Source organism: Colletotrichum tamarilloi, assembly GCF_030869305.1.
Source record: "Colletotrichum tamarilloi strain Tom-12 chromosome Unknown Scaffold_5.1, whole genome shotgun sequence".
Taxonomy (NCBI): domain Eukaryota; kingdom Fungi; phylum Ascomycota; class Sordariomycetes; order Glomerellales; family Glomerellaceae; genus Colletotrichum; species Colletotrichum tamarilloi.
The window spans coordinates 1,264,552-1,279,739 of record NW_026849388.1 but is presented as its reverse complement, the minus strand read 5'-3'; the positions used below and the strand labels follow the sequence as shown (position 1 = coordinate 1,279,739).

The window sequence follows — 15,188 nt, the reverse complement described above, 5'->3', positions numbered from 1 at the left end:
ACTTACGACCTGTTTATAATTCTTAGCTTTCGTGTTCTTCTTTGTATCCTTTCTATCTATATCTCTACTATTATTTCTATTCTCTCTATATTCACTAGAGATTACTCCCTAAATAGTAAAGATTAAAGAACAGTAGGAAAAGAGCTAGGGTCATAGAGCGGCCAACGACTATGTCACCCACTTGGGTGGAGTGGACGGGAAAGTGAGACGATTCTGTCTCATAAGAGGGCGACAGACCGGGCACTGCCCACAGTCCACGAGCCGAACACCTACTCTAAACACGCAAGAGGTAGTACCACTCGAGGTACCTATAAATCTACCTGGAATAAGGTAATTCACATCATCATTTACCGTACCACCCAAAGGGCCCAAAGGCGCAAGAGGGATACTGTTATAAGCTCTGTAGTCTAGATTCGGTCTGCATGAAACGCAACGCAACGCAACGCAGCGAATGTCACGTCTCAGCGGCACTTCGGGATGGGATGCCAAGGTTCTCAAAAAGCTAAGGTGCGGGTAGGCGGTCGTAGCTTCGGTATTTTTAAGTTAATCATTTACCTTACTATACGTACCTATCGAGCCTGGGCAGATGGTGTGGGGCAGCACGTCTGAAGCCGAGCATTATCCAGTGAACTTCGTTCTGTCCCTGACTGCGGTAACAAAGTGCCCATGGTCATGGTGCCAAAGCACCTTAGCCTGGACGTCAACCTAATGTGAGCGCCGGCGGGGATGCCGGGTTGCCCTAGGTTGGTATTTCCGTGCTTATGGTGGTTTACCTTGAGCTTTGGCAACATAATCTGGAGCTCCAGCAGTATAACATCAGCCATTTGCCGCTTTATGACTTGGGCCGATACATACATCGTCTATATTGAGTTAATCGGCCAAACATAATATAGGAATATTTAAGGTTACTGTGCCTCATCGTTCAATACTGCTAGAAGCTAGCTGAAAGTGATAACCAAGGCTTGCTGCCACAATGGTATTGCCATACGTAACACCTATGGCACTACCCGCGCTACCTAGCAGGAATTAATTTCTTTGGAATAACACGCCACATCTCTGGCGACGCGTCTACAATGCCCGCCCATTTGCACTATTCATACGCTATGCGGCTGATACCGATGAGCCTTCAACCCTCCTGCTTTTGTCGTGAAAAGAAAGTCATCTATGCGCCTCCTCGGCCGGTACATCTATATCCGACAGCAACAGCCCTCGGAACATCAGTAATTGTTGCGGCCGCCGCCATATCTGCCACCTCCACCTCCGCCGCGGCCTCCGCCGCCGCCGCCGCCCCGTCCACCACCATAGCCGCCGCGGCCCTGGTAGCCGCCGCGGCCTCCTTGCCGACCTCCATCGGGATAGCTGTACTGAGAATGTGGCCCTGGCGGGAGGGGGGCGTAGTTGTGGTGCTGATTGTAGCCTCCTCCGCGGTAGGAACCGTTGGATGCTCGCCCGTCGTTTCCATACCCTGATGGAGGAGGTGGCGGCGGGAGACCCATGCCGAACCCAGGGTGCCCTGGAGGGGGGGGCTGCCATGAGGATTGGATGGGCGGTGGACCCGACGACTGGAATCCCTGCCGACCGTAACCACCATTACTGCCGTAAGAGGGCGGTCCTCGGTCTTGGCGACCTTGTCCGCCATCAGGAGCGTAACTGAATTGGCCCCCCCTCCGACCGCCGTTGTGGTGTCCGCCGCCACGTTGAAAGGGGACTCCGCCGTAGCCACGCCCGCCTCGCGCTGACTTCCCCTTCAAAGTCTCGATGTCGTTGCGATCTAGAGCTGGAGCCGGAGGCTTGGCACCACGCAGTAGCATCGACTTATGAGGATGCGAGCTTTCTGGGAATGTGTACCATACTCTGCTTCAATGTTAGTCCCAGCAATTAGCTGTCAACCACATTTGTGAGATCAACTTACCTCAGAGACCTATCGTAGTCCAGATTTGGCATTCCTCCGCGCTCCAGGGGATACACTAACTCTCCGTGAGGCAGATAATCAGGTATCTTCTCAATGTTGCCAGCCAAACCGTCACTTGTCCGGGGGCTGAGCTTGAGCGTCGGCGCTCCCTGCTTCTTCGAGTAGAAACCAGTAGTGATCTCATCATATAGTTCGTGGTGAGCATCTGATAAGAGCAGCACGTCCCTTCCGACACCATTTCGCGCCTGATCTGCCTCGCTCAGGAGAGGGTACTTCGTCTCGATGGCAGCGAGCAGTCTTGGCATTTCGATAAACGGCAGCAGTGCCACTCCCTGCCATGCCATCTTCTTTCCGTTCAGATCAATCTCAAAATCTGACGGGTAAAAGTCGATAACATCGCTGTCCTCATTCAGCATAAGCTCATGGAAGACTTCGGGTAAAGCGTGGCGAGAGGCTGCAGGAAGCACACTCATCAACTGCTCAAATGGCTTTGAAATCCGCCCCTTTTCGAAATGAACATCCATCTTGTCAAGATCGACAAAGTCTGCAGCAAAGGGCGCGTAATGGTATGGGTAATACCATTCCCATGAGGGACAGCCCTGGAAGTAGTATAGCAAAACCCACGACAGGCCCTCCACGTAAGCCTGCGCAACCTTGTGCCGAAACTCGAGATCGCTGCGATCAACATGAAACTTCTGTTCGTAATATCTATCGGCGTAGCCCTCTTCCCACATTCTGACATGATCCACCGCGGCCTCCTCGGCAGCGGACGACGTGCCGGGGCCCTTTGCGCTGGCCGCGACGGATTCGGCCTTTGCTGCAGTGTCATCTTCGGCTTTGCGTTTTCCCAGCACAGTACTTTCATCGGTCGGCTTGGGGACTTCGTCCTTCGTGACCTTCGCCGAGTCATCTTCCTGACTGATCTCATTCTTGGGCATCAAACCTTTCAGTTGGTCCCGTATAGCGCTTGCGGCGCTCTTGTTGGCAGTGTTGGCGTTCATGTTAGAAGACCGACCCACTACTTTGTCGTGGGTGACGCCATTTGGTCCTCCTGCCACCGCAAACAAGCTCAATCCAGCAGATGCATCGTCGACTTGCTTCGGCTTGGCAAACTTGGGGTTACGCTGCTCCTCTTGAAGCTTTCTCCGCTTGAAGCTGGCCTCTCTACGATCCTCGGTCTCCTTTCTCCTCTTGAAGATCGCATCCTCTTGCTTTGCTAGGCCATTGAGAATGTACTGCGCTCGACCCAAGTCGACGTGACCGTCCTTGGTGACATAACCGCCCATGAATGGCAAGTTATCTTTCCAAATGGCTGTCAGGGTGTCGATTCCGTTCTCTCGGATCTCCAGTGCCGGTAAGTGAGGCAGAAAGTCGTTGCCAACGAAACAGCACATAAATACCCAGTCATCAAGGGCCCTCTCTAGGTCGAAGCGGAAGGGCAGACCGGGGACATTAAGCTCTACTGCCAAGTACTCCCGCAGAATGGGAACGTGGAGCCAGATGAAGGGCTTCAAAATGGGACTCTTCTCCTGCTCGTCGAATTCGCCGACCTTCTCCTTGGCCTGCCCACGACAAGCGCGAGCCTCGTGACCCTTTTGTCCACAAAGCTTGCACATCTTGGCTTTGCTATCTTGAAAGAAGACATCCTCACGCAGAACTCGGAAGTGAGGCTCGTGAGTTGCGAGACCAAGCATGATCAAGTCGGCATCGAGGCCATAGATGACGTGTCGGGTATTCGGGTCGTAGTCGGGAGAGATGCGCTGGGATCTCACGAATGACATAATTTTATGTTCTCCCTCGCCGGGGACTGTCGCATCGGAGATGATGATCTTGAGTTTCGCCCAGGCTGGGTCCGTATTAAGCTTGTACGCGCACCAGTATCTTAAGCTTGAGGCCAAGATGTCCATGAAGGGAGTGCCGGGAGTAATGGAATTGGAGTCAAAAGCCTTCTTGGTGACGCCCTCGAGTGTGTCATCGGGTACTGCGCCACCATTCTGCTGCTTCAACAACTTCAATAGCTCTTGCTTATCCTCTTCCTTCTCCTGGGCTTCCTGCGCAGACCGGAAGCGACGAGATCGCTGTTGATTCATCTTTGCACGTGGCGCGACGCCGTCTACGCAAAAATCATCTTGTTCAGTAACGGTATCGACGGATGAAATCAATGATATGGGAAGAGGGGGAGAGGGGGGAGAGAACCAACCAACAGCAATCATCAGCAGCTTCCGCGGCCGAACCATATTGACAACACGATCCGTATACCTGAAAACTTCAAGCATCATCTCCTCCTCGTCCTTGGGGGCGGGGCGATCCTCGGGGTGGGAACATGGATGGACGATACCGTTCATGTCAAGATACAGGTTGTCGAGCTCCTCGCCATTCGGATTAGGCCCGGTTGTGTCGACGGGGATTTCTGATCCATCATCCATCTTGACGGGTTGCTCCTCGATGACTGGGGAGATGATCTTGGGGTACTTGTTTGACAGCCATCGGAAAGCCGCCGGGATACCCATCTTGAATAATGTTCAGATACACGAAGTATCTGCAATAAGGCGGGTTTAGAGCTTATGGATTGATTTCGGGGCGATGGTCGTCGCGCAAAGGGTGACGAGAGCAGGTAGCTCTCGTGTCGCAGAAAAAGATTATATTGAGAAGACTGTGACGCATGGATGCTGGAGCTTGGCCGTAAACCGAGTGAGGGAGAGAAAAGTTGTTATGCTGTAGCATGCGATGGTTCGGAGTCGCGGAATCGAGATGGAAGACGAATGTGGTGCAGTAATTAGAATGAAAATTCGAGACTCCCTGGCGCAAGAGACAAAAGCGCGCCTACTATGGGTTTGTGCTGCATCAATTTCTCTCCGACGTGGAAAGAGACAAGGTACTGTAATGCATTCGGACAGGGTGCCGTTGCGCAAACAATGAACACAGGCTTTGGGAGGGTCATGGTCGGGTGTGATACCTTAAATTCAAGGTCATTACTAAGGTAGGTTCTCAGTCTGAGGTTTCTGGGCGAGCATCACTTTTGCGGTTGCCGCCGAGGTACGTAGGTACATCCGCACGGTGGATACCTCAGGTATATAGGGACCTCACCTAAGGTACCTTAGTACTACCCGCGACTCCTGACTAACTCGAGCTCCCCCGAGGGTTATGGCTAGATACGTAACACGATGTTCTGCTGCTTCGATATTCCCGATACTTCGCTAAGCAGTCTTCTGCTATTCCAGTGACGAGAGCATGTGATTGTATTATTGCATATAAGCAGTATATCTTTGTATCAATTCAATGAGCTCCCAAAGTACACCTTTCGTAAACATTCCTCATACGTGCTTGTAGATGTAGAAAGTGCTAGGCTTCTTGTCGCGCGACGAAATAAAGCTCTCCACAACAGCAGCCCAACCTGGTTGTCCCAATGCTTCGTTCTACTTCTACATGACCCATCTGTCTACAGCTTGTTGTCTCTAACGTTGCACTTCTCTCTTTCTTCCTCATCGTCTGTCTTAGCTCCCGATGGCCGGCACTTAAAACGACAGCATGTTTTCTATTTCCACTGCACCGGCGAAGCAGTCGGTCGGTGAGACTATCACTGTCCTGAGCGGTCGGCTGAGCTCAGCCACGCTTCTTGAAGATCGTCGTGCTGCTATACTCGGCTTGCGCAGCTTCGCAAAGGACTTCCCTGCCTCTGTCGCCTCTGGAGCTCTTCGCAGTCTGATAGGCAGCCTGAGCAAAGATGCCGAAGATGTCGACACTGTCAAGGTCGTCCTCGAGACCCTGCTCATGCTTTTCAGTCCTAACGAAGACAGTCCGGAGGCCTCGGAGGAGATTGCTCTGTGGCTTGCTGACGAATTCACACAGCGCCAGGAGAACATCACTCTCCTTCTAGATTTCCTCGACTCCACCGACTTCTACTCGAGGCTGTACTCTCTCCAGCTGCTAGCTGCCATTCTTTCTGCCCGAACCGAGCGCACAGAAGAATGCATTTTCACTGCCCCTCTGGGAATATCTCGCCTTGTCGCTGTGCTAGACGACAGCCGCGAGGCCGTCAGAAACGAAGCTATTACACTCCTCACCTTTCTTACACCCTCGTCGACCGATATTCAGAAACTCGTGGCATTTGAGAATGCCTTTGATCGACTCTTTGGCATCATTTCTGCAGAAGGTTCCCTTCCCGAAGGGGATCGTGTCGTGGAGGACTGCCTGATTCTAGTCGCAAACTTGCTCAGGAGGAACCCATCAAATCAGTCCCTGTTCCGCGAATCGGGCGGTATCCATCGTTTGTCTGTTTTACTAGAGGGTGCAGAGAAGGCTCAGCGGGTGGAAGCAGAGATTGCAGCGTGGGCGCAGGCCCAGCGTGACCGGAACATATACGCGCTTCTGGCTGTCGTTCGTCTGTTTCTAGTAGCAGGGGCTGTGGGGACGCCGCAGAACCAGCTTGCCTTTTGGCAACATGGCTTGCTGTTCCACGCCCTACAACTGGCCTTCAGCCATGTAGCCCAGCTTCCAATCAAGGCCGAGGTTGGTTGTCTCCCATCGTTGATCTTTGTGCTATCATGTTAAGAAGGTGCCTGCAGGCTCTAGCAACCTGCGCCGACATCATTAAGGGCAACCCGAGCCTCCAAGAAGGATTCGCGCAGCTTGAAGTCCCGTCTCCTCTCGAATCGCCTTCATCAGCCGGATCAGGACAAACCAATGGCGTCGTCAAGGTTTACGTGATTGATGGTCTCTTGGACCTCACCCTCAGCGTTCAGGATCTCGAGGCGTTTGATTTACGTTTAGCCGCGTGCGATTGTCTTAAGGCTTACTTCTACAATCATGCAGACATTCGCTTACATTTCCTGCGGAGAGCGATTGAGGGACATGGCATGGGAGCTGACGAGACGGCCAATGTCCTTACGGTGCTTTTGCGGCCGTCTTCAGACGCGGCCGTCGCTAATCCTTACCGAAGTTGGTTTGCCTCCACAATCATGATGCACCTGGTTTTTGATAACTCAAAGGCCAAAAACATGGTCATGGCTGTCTCAGAAGGCGATGCTGAAAGCGGAGAGGAAGTTGTCACGAGCATCCAGACCATTGCTGCTCATTTGATATCCGGCTTGAACCGGGACGAGGATAGCCGGGTTGTCGTTGGCTACCTTATGCTGCTCCTTTGCTGGCTGTTTGAGGACCTGGATGCGGTCAACGACTTTCTTGGAGAAGGGGCGAACACTCAAAGCCTTATACAGGCAGTGAATCATCCATACGCAACTGGCGACCTTGTTCAGGGTCTTTGCGCGATGCTGCTGGGCGTTCTATATGAGTTTTCGACAAAGGACTCACCAATTCCCCGAGCTGACCTTCATTCCATTCTTATTTCCCGGATGGGCCGCGAACGATACATCGACAAGCTATCTAAGTTGAGAAGCGACCCGCTGGTTAGGGATTTTGAGGTTATTCCCCAGAATCTTAGCAATTCCGGATTGGGTAGTCTGCCAGACGTTTACTTTGACTCGACATTTATCGACTTCTTCAAGGACAACTATAGCCGAATATTGCGTGGCATCGATCGAGATCCCGGCTTGGAAATTTCCGTAGTCAAGAATGGTGTCCAGACGGGGGTGTCCAGAGAGCTCGTGGACTCACTGCGAAGCCAATTAGCCGAAAAGCAGCAAGCTTTGCAAGAGGCTCAAGTCAACTTGGAGACGGTCAGTCGACATCTCGGCCAGGAACAAGCCGATCATCGGCGAACTCGAGAGACCACTGCCATGGAATTGGCCAGAATCAATCAAGTCAACGAAGGAATGCAAAGGCAACACGACGCAGAGCTACGGTAAGTCTCGACAATGAGTTTCCAGTGATGTCACTCACGAATCGATTAGGAATCTGCAAAGTAAGATCACAAGCCTTCAGGAGGAACACAAAAAACAGATTGAGCAGACAAACCGCAATATTGAATCTCAAAAAGCGGCTCTGGAACAGCAATACAGCAAGCGATTAGAAGAGGAACAGCGAAGGGCAGCCACTCATGTCGCAGCTCTCGAGCAACAGAACAAGAGGCAAATTGAGGAAGTACAAAGAAACACAGCTTCCCGGGTTAGGGCGCTCGAGGGGGAGCTTGAAAAACAGGCTGAGCAAGCACGGCAGACCGCCAAAGCCCAGGCCGCCTCGCAGTCCGAGGAGCATCGCAAGCAGCTAGAGCAGGTACGCAAGACAGCCGAGTCGGACGCCGATCGTGTTCGCCACCGGGCGGAGGCGGACATGGCAGATCTCAAGGCCACCATAAGTCGTCTTGAGGTTGATCTCATGAAGGTGACTAAGTACCCACGATACTGCTTGAATGGGACGCTGACTCTTTCACAGGCCAAGAAGACCAAGGCGCAGGAGATTCAAGCCATTCGGGAGCAGCTTGAGAAGAAGGAGCATGACCAGGAGAATCTTGCCACTAAAGCAAACGCTCGTGTGGAGCAGCTCGAGAAGAACCTACGTGAGGCGCAAGTGAGGTTTACCCAGGTACGAGAGTTTACTGCCGAAACCTTGACATTGAGAGACATACATGTATTCTGACGTTGTACTCAGCACGACGTTACTATCAAGAAGGCTCAGGAGGATAGAAAGGCAACTCAGAACGAGCTTGATGACTTGCTCATGGTGTTTGGCGACCTAGAGGAGAAGGCAGCCAGGTACAAGGTGAGTCAGAAGCAAAGACATGAGCAAGCCTCTCGGACTAACGTAGTGCACAAAAGGCAAAACTCAAGGAGCTGGGAGAAGCAGTGTCTGATGGCGAAGAAGATGAAGATGAAGACAGCGAGGAGGAGGAGGATGAAGAAGAAGAAGACGGACACGAAGACGACGATGATAACAACGACGACAAAGAAGACACCAAAAGCGATGATACAAAAAGCACGTCAAACGTATGATTCGTTAGCAGAATGCTTGTAAATCCTTCATCATGATCAGCTGCATGCACACGCGTGGCTTAGAGGGCATCGATACTTGAGAGTTCTATCTACTCCAAGGCTGAAGCTTTTTTCAAGTTGAGATTTAACTAAGCATCCACCTAGCTTGTTTGCCTCTGCCTGCTTGTGCGCATCCTGGCCCTCCTTTGCAGTATCATGACATCTCATGGAAGATGGTACCACACTAGCGGAACTTGCGATTAACGTGCTGGCATATGGACAATCACCTAGCCGCGATCTAGCACGCGCCGCAAGAGGGAGGACATTATGTAGGCAGGATGAGAAGTCCATCTCGAGGATAAAGCCTCTGAACATTTAGCATCAGTCTCTGGCCTTTGTTCAAGGGTGACCTGCGTGTCGGCGATGAGGCTCAAAATCGCGGGGTTGGAGGCTGGTGCTGATTCATCTGAGTTTCCACATTTGCGTCCTGTTGTCCTGGCCTGGTACTGTCCAAGTATTGCTGATAGTCAGCGCCCGGGGATTGTTCTCGGGTGCCTTGAAGACAATGCGCCCAGAAATCTCGGTGCCGGCCGTGACACTAGCATTCCCCTCAAGATACTTATTCATCAGGAAACCCTGCTTCCAGTGAGTGTCAGGACCTGCAGGGCCGGTGGTGAAGGCCACCTCGCCAGGTCTAGTGACAATGGTCTCGCCGGCCTTGACCGGTAGATCTGCCGGGATCGAGTCGTTTCGAGAAGTCGTGAAGAAGATGTCAAACCAGGTCAAAAAACCGTCAAGTGACGGAATGTCCTTGGTCACCTTTGACTTCCACTGGGTCTCAAAATCTAGGTCCTCGATCTTGACGGTGTGTAGGTCAATGTATGAGATCTGTGAGGGGGTACCGCAGATGCAGTCCTCTGGCATGATCTCAATGCGAGCCTCATCGTAGATGCCCTCTTTCATTGACTTCATGTCAAAGCCATAGACGTCATCCCAGAAGGTAACAAAGTCGGTGATGTACTCTGGATCCGAGACGGGCGCCACCCAGATAGTGGAGATGCTCGGGGCGATGAGGCCGTCGGGCTTCAGGAAACGGTCTCTGGCAACGAGAACGCTGTTCATCATGGCCTCGTAAAGCAGGCAGTAGCCCATCCATTCGCTGATGATGATGTCAACTTGATCGACAGGAAGACTGATATCCTCGACCCTGCCTCTGATACAGGTAACCTTTTCGGTGAGGCCGTTGTTGAAGACGTTCTCGCGGGCCTTGTCGATGATATCGGACTTGTCAACGGCAAAGACCTGCTTCGCACCGGCCTTGGCACAGAACATGCTCAAAATGCCTGTCGTAGAAATCACGGTTTAGATATGAAGGGTCATAAAGCTGGCAGTCGCTTTTGGTGCGAGACGTACCGGTACCACAGCCAATATCTAGCACGATCTTGTCCTTGAACAGAGACTTGTTGTTGTAGACGAAATCGCGGTAAGAGTCTGTTCTAACTTTGTCCTTCAGCATCGTCTCGTGGATATCTGGGAAGGCACGTTAGCGTACTAAGCAGCCGAAGTTCAGGATGAGCGTCGGCTACCGTTAGAGGCATATGATTCCCAGTAGTACTGAGACTCATCCTTCCGAACACCCTTATCGTCCGGATCACGAGGCTTCTCGCCCTGGGTTGGAACGGGCGTGTCTTCTCCCCAGCGCTGGTCAAGAGTCTGCTCAACAGCATTGCGGTACTTTGCGAACTGGGACTGAAGCTGTGCCAACTCTTCTTCAAGCTGAGCTTCCCGAGAGGCACCCCCTTGTGGCGCTTGCTGAAGCTGCCCTGACGTTTCGTCGTCAAGATCCAGCTCCGTCAGAGCCATGATCAAGGCGTCGTCTTCAATTACAGGCTTCATGTAGCGCTCGTCAGCAATGTCGTCGACAGAGATAGTCTCGGGCAGAGCAGAGCCATCGTGAATATGTTGACGAACTATGTATGGGTCAGCAACCCTCAATCTTTAAGGAGGGGGTGATTGTTGACTCGATGTGAAGCATCTGCACTATGTATCAGGTCCCGGACTTACTGTAGTTGACAAGCTTGACGGTGCCAAAGAAGTCAAGACCAAGCCGACGGCGGATGGCGAGGAAGTCAAAGTTGTGCTTTGTGCGGCAGTGACGCAGCATGGCATCGACGTCAGGAAAGACAGTATCGTCAAGCAAGGAAATGAAGGATTGTGCCTCCTCTTCTTCGGGCTCCGCGTCGTCCCAGTCAGACTCATCAGACGAGACATCGGAACCGGCGCGAGCACCGTTCTTGAGATCGTCTTGGGTCATGTTGGAAGGCTGAGTCGATATTTGCTCCTGGGACTTCTTCTCTTCCTTTCTCACCTTCAGATCGACCTGAATGGTTCGTGCTCCTTGACAAACAAAACAAGTGCAAGTGTGCAGGCCCCGGGCTTCCTCGTCGATGAGTTATTTTCTTCGGGTATTCTTGGTGGCAATGCCTTGCTCAAGTTGATGTCACCTTGGAGTTGGGTGAGAGATTGAGTGAAGGGTTGGATATTTTCCTCCTTCTCTAAGCTTGTGGGACTGTGCTGGGGCCCAATAAAATAATTTGGAACCGTGGAAGGGTCCGGCAGGCACGCCGGCCGGCACCTACTGCATTCGCCGTCCAATGAAGCTGGGTGGACTACCTCCATCCATGGGTGCCTTGGTTACCCTCTACCTAGGTGCCTATATTTACATTGGATTGGAAGGTTACCCTTGATAAAGTAGGTGAGTAGGTAGGAAGAGACGTTGTTAGACGCCGCCTTTTTCGATTTACCCCCCCCCCCCCCCAACCCTTTTATTTTGTCGTAGGTCTTTCTTCCCTGATTTCTTCTTTTGATTGAAATTTGGTCAAATATTTTGCGTGCCCTTTCCTACCCCTCTGTGACTGCCTATTACCCCTCTACCCCTCCATTACCCCTCAAGTGGGTCACATTATGACCTGCCGCCCAAGTGAACAACGTTTAGATGTTCGTTATTACTGCTATCAGCAGTATGATCGCTAGTATCCTGTTCTTCTTCTACATCTTCATTTCTTCTTCATGATATCTCTGCAACAGCCTAAGTAAGAGATCAAAAGGATAAAACAAGCCATAGGAAGCGTAGTGGTAACAGGACAGGAGGGGAATTGAGGCATTGGCTGACCTAACATTTTGGCACCCACAGCCTCCTCTCATCGTACTGTCTAATGTGATGATCGAATACGACACATAACAGCACCACAACAGCCAAATTGACTTCATTAGCCCAATGGAGAAAGAGAGAAAGGAAGGAGGGGGGGGGGCCGAGGGGGGGTTGACCCAGACGAGAACAAAAACCCACGGGTTGAATTTCTAAAGCATGTACATCCCTGGAGAGAAATAAAAAAATAGTGCATTCGTCTGCCTCCTACTTGCCATGACGACCACCTCGATATGGAAAATGTTGCTCGTGCCATTCTCTGCTGTTATCCAGGACTTCCTTCAATGCCCCAGTCTCTCGCTCGGCCTCCTCTATTCCTGTTCCTCATTTCAATCATTTTGGCCTCAGACACCTCGTATACCTTAGCCATGCGCACGTCGTTTCACACCTGCGCTTCTAGTAGTGAGGAACACCAATGCTTTGCAAAATGAGGTTGACGATGCTGAGAAATCCTTCACCGAGTATAAAGCCCTAGAACACAGCTTGCGTCAGCTACCATCCCTATTCGCGTGTGGGCACCGTCCAGTACTCACTGATGCCAGCACAATCAATGGCGTGCTCGACTCGCCCCGTCTGGAGACCCAGTACCAGCTCAAAAGGCCGCCAACTGTGCGGGCCAGGGTGAATGATGGGACGTTATACATTCCTACCATCTCTAGGTCAGTCTTGCCCCGAACCTCTGATTTAGGGTAGATAATATTTTCAAGTCACACTTACCAACCGCCACGGCAATGCCTCCCGGCACAAGGGAACGCCAAGGCTTGCCAGTTACCATGGTCCTCACAATTGTCGTCAAGGCAAATATGATACCGAAGCCCATTGCCCACTCACGAGCCATGGGCGGCAAGCCTTTGCCCGTCACTAGCCTGGCTGTGAAGATCCATACGTATCCCGTTGGGACCTGGAAGAGATCTCCCGGGATCGTATAGACTCTGATATCGATCAGTCTCTGGAAAATCAATGGTATTGGCATTGTGACTCACGCCGTGTAGAGCTGGTACACGAAGGCACTGACCACAGCGCCTGCTGTTGCTCCAATCACTTGGCCCCAGAACTGGGCTCGAGGCGCGGCTCCTAAAAGGTGGCCTGTCTTGAGATCCTGCATCAAATCACCCGCTTGAAGAGCCCCCTAAGTCCGGCAAGTCAGCATCAATTCCAGTCAAATTAGTAGCGTAGCATCAAATGACATACGGCCTCGGACTAGAAAGCTCAGTTAGCGATTGCTTTGACTACGAAGTTGGAGGTTAGTAGACCACTTACCACTGCACCCGCAACTAAGTTGATAAGCACACTGGACTTGTGTGACTGGGGAATAATGAGTGCGAAGAACAATTGCGCAAGCTTGCTGATGCCGGATACGGGGTTCAAATCCGTCTCACCGAGTGCTCGGACACCCATGATGCTGAGCAGTAGAGCCATTAGAACAGCAACGATCGTGGCGTAGAGGGGAACCAGGTCGCCGAAGACAATGTGTATAGTGGTGATGCAGAGCAGTATGGATAAGACCAGTCCCACGGCAACAAGCTTGTTGTCGATTTGTTGGTCTTCTGGTGCGTCTGCTTCGTCGGCGCGACCATCGCTGGCACTCGACGTCGAAAACCGACGGCGGACCATAGAGGGTTGCGCCTCATCAGACAGAAGCCGGGAGGTACTCGTCGCCTCTCCATCCTCATCGGTGTTCAGAGCAGTATACGTTGGGGCGGAATGTCGGCTGGCCCCAAAGTGCTTCTGCCAACCTAGCACACTTTGCTGCCACATACCTTTCACACCTTCATTGGCGACGTGCTGGGCCAAGGGCCGGAAAGCAATGTAACTGAGGCTGACGATGGCATCCGCTAGCATAATTGCCAGGGAGATCCACACTATCCAGCCCTTGCTGCCTGTCTCCCAGTCGTCGATGGAACCGGGTGCCCATCCCCGATACTTGGCTAGCGGAGAGAGAAACCCCCATCCTATCGCGGCTCCCAGCAGCATGTGCAAAGTCGTCTCAGGACCCATGATAATGCCCTGGCCAATATAGGCCGGGCTTGGGTTCAGTGTCCAAAGCCAAGTGCCTGCGGCACCGGTGCCAAATATAGGGATACTTCGCATTGCGGGCAAAAAGTAGGAAGACAAAGTGTACAAGCCCGATATTCCAAAGCATATGAGAAGTAGTCTCACATTTCGGGCCCAATCGTCCTGGGAGCGACTCTCGAGGCTCTCAGGATTGGCATTTTCGGGATCTGTAACGTTGTGGCTACGGTCAGACTCCAGTGTCAAATCCGGCTTCGAGTCATGATCCGGTACGAGACTCGCGAAGCCCCCTGATACGGCGTCTGGGCCGGCCTTCCGCGTCTGACCATGAAGGACCCCGATGAGAACGGCAGTACTGAACCCGCTAGGGAAACGGAGCCTTTCTCGGATGATAACTTGTCGGCGACTGGCATTGGAGGTTAGACTGAAGGTCGATGAGCAAGTTTCCTGCAGCCAACTCACAGTGGGACAGCAAAGACAACGCCAAAGTAACAGAGGCCAAGAGACCATATGATCAACTTCCACAGGGAGATGTTGAGAGGCCCCTGTTCCTCAGGAGCCAAGAGATAGTTCATGGCGGGAATCTAAAAGAGGAAAAGTGACAGGTCAGCCATTGACCTCGTCTGGTTCATCGCATCAAGTTGCGGAGAGAAGTAACAATGCCCGGGGCATGGGGGACATACTACACCGACAAATCCGCAGCCAAGTGGCATAATGGCCATGCTTCCAGCCACAGTCTGCACGAGGACATTCTCGACAGGACTGAATGGGAATCGCAGGTGCCTAGACAGGACCTTGAATATGCCGAAACCCATCAGACTAGCCGGCATAGTCATGGTGCTCACCCAACCCGTCTGCAATCCAAAATACATATTGGAGAAGCAAATGACCAAGCCGACCAGCAGGCCAACTGCAACACCACGAAATGTGAAGCTGCGGCCGTGGATGACAGGCCCTCGCTCGGGAGCATTCTCAGGGTGAGAGGCATAAGGAACTGGGGTGTGGCTACTGCCGCTGACAGTATTGTGAACGTCGCCATCGGCATGGTCGCGGTATCCCCGATCAGGCGCCATGATCGATGCCGTACACTCTGACTGGGCAGTATCGTAATGTGAGAATGTCGATTAGAATGTCTAGAAGCGAGGGATTCGAAGGCGATTTACAATCTTGCTACTATATGCGTCAAGGG

General features: G+C 52.2%; 4 protein-coding genes across 4 annotated transcripts; 1 reads left to right on the top strand and 3 right to left on the bottom strand.

Annotated features, from left to right (window-relative positions):
- Nucleotides 1-1,217: 1,217 nt before the first annotated feature.
- CTAM01_02535 (XRN 5'-3' exonuclease) lies at nucleotides 1,218-4,422 on the bottom strand (the record flags this gene model as incomplete). Its single annotated transcript, XM_060518573.1, has 3 exons — nucleotides 1,218-1,854; nucleotides 1,913-4,025; nucleotides 4,113-4,422. 3 exons carry the CDS (start codon nucleotides 4,420-4,422, stop codon nucleotides 1,218-1,220), a joined length of 3,060 nt encoding a protein of 1,019 aa, XP_060387206.1.
- Nucleotides 4,423-5,440: 1,018 nt separating this feature from the next.
- On the top strand, nucleotides 5,441-8,799 carry CTAM01_02534 (uncharacterized protein; the record flags this gene model as incomplete). Its single annotated transcript, XM_060518572.1, has 6 exons — nucleotides 5,441-6,421; nucleotides 6,478-7,712; nucleotides 7,762-8,191; nucleotides 8,243-8,392; nucleotides 8,459-8,569; nucleotides 8,626-8,799. 6 exons carry the CDS (start codon nucleotides 5,441-5,443, stop codon nucleotides 8,797-8,799), a joined length of 3,081 nt encoding a protein of 1,026 aa, XP_060387205.1.
- A 441-nt stretch (nucleotides 8,800-9,240) lies between these two features.
- CTAM01_02533 (methyltransferase domain-containing protein) lies at nucleotides 9,241-11,092 on the bottom strand (the record flags this gene model as incomplete). The annotated part of the gene is made up of 4 exons (XM_060518571.1): nucleotides 9,241-10,121; nucleotides 10,192-10,308; nucleotides 10,365-10,748; nucleotides 10,843-11,092. The coding sequence occupies 4 exons, from the start codon at nucleotides 11,090-11,092 to the stop codon at nucleotides 9,241-9,243; spliced, it is 1,632 nt and encodes a 543-aa protein (XP_060387204.1).
- A 1,290-nt stretch (nucleotides 11,093-12,382) lies between these two features.
- CTAM01_02532 (OPT oligopeptide transporter) lies at nucleotides 12,383-15,072 on the bottom strand (the record flags this gene model as incomplete). The annotated part of the gene is made up of 8 exons (XM_060518570.1): nucleotides 12,383-12,457; nucleotides 12,520-12,632; nucleotides 12,704-12,918; nucleotides 12,970-13,115; nucleotides 13,178-13,186; nucleotides 13,247-14,405; nucleotides 14,462-14,583; nucleotides 14,683-15,072. 8 exons carry the CDS (start codon nucleotides 15,070-15,072, stop codon nucleotides 12,383-12,385), a joined length of 2,229 nt encoding a protein of 742 aa, XP_060387203.1.
- Between the last annotated feature and the right edge of the window lie 116 nt (nucleotides 15,073-15,188).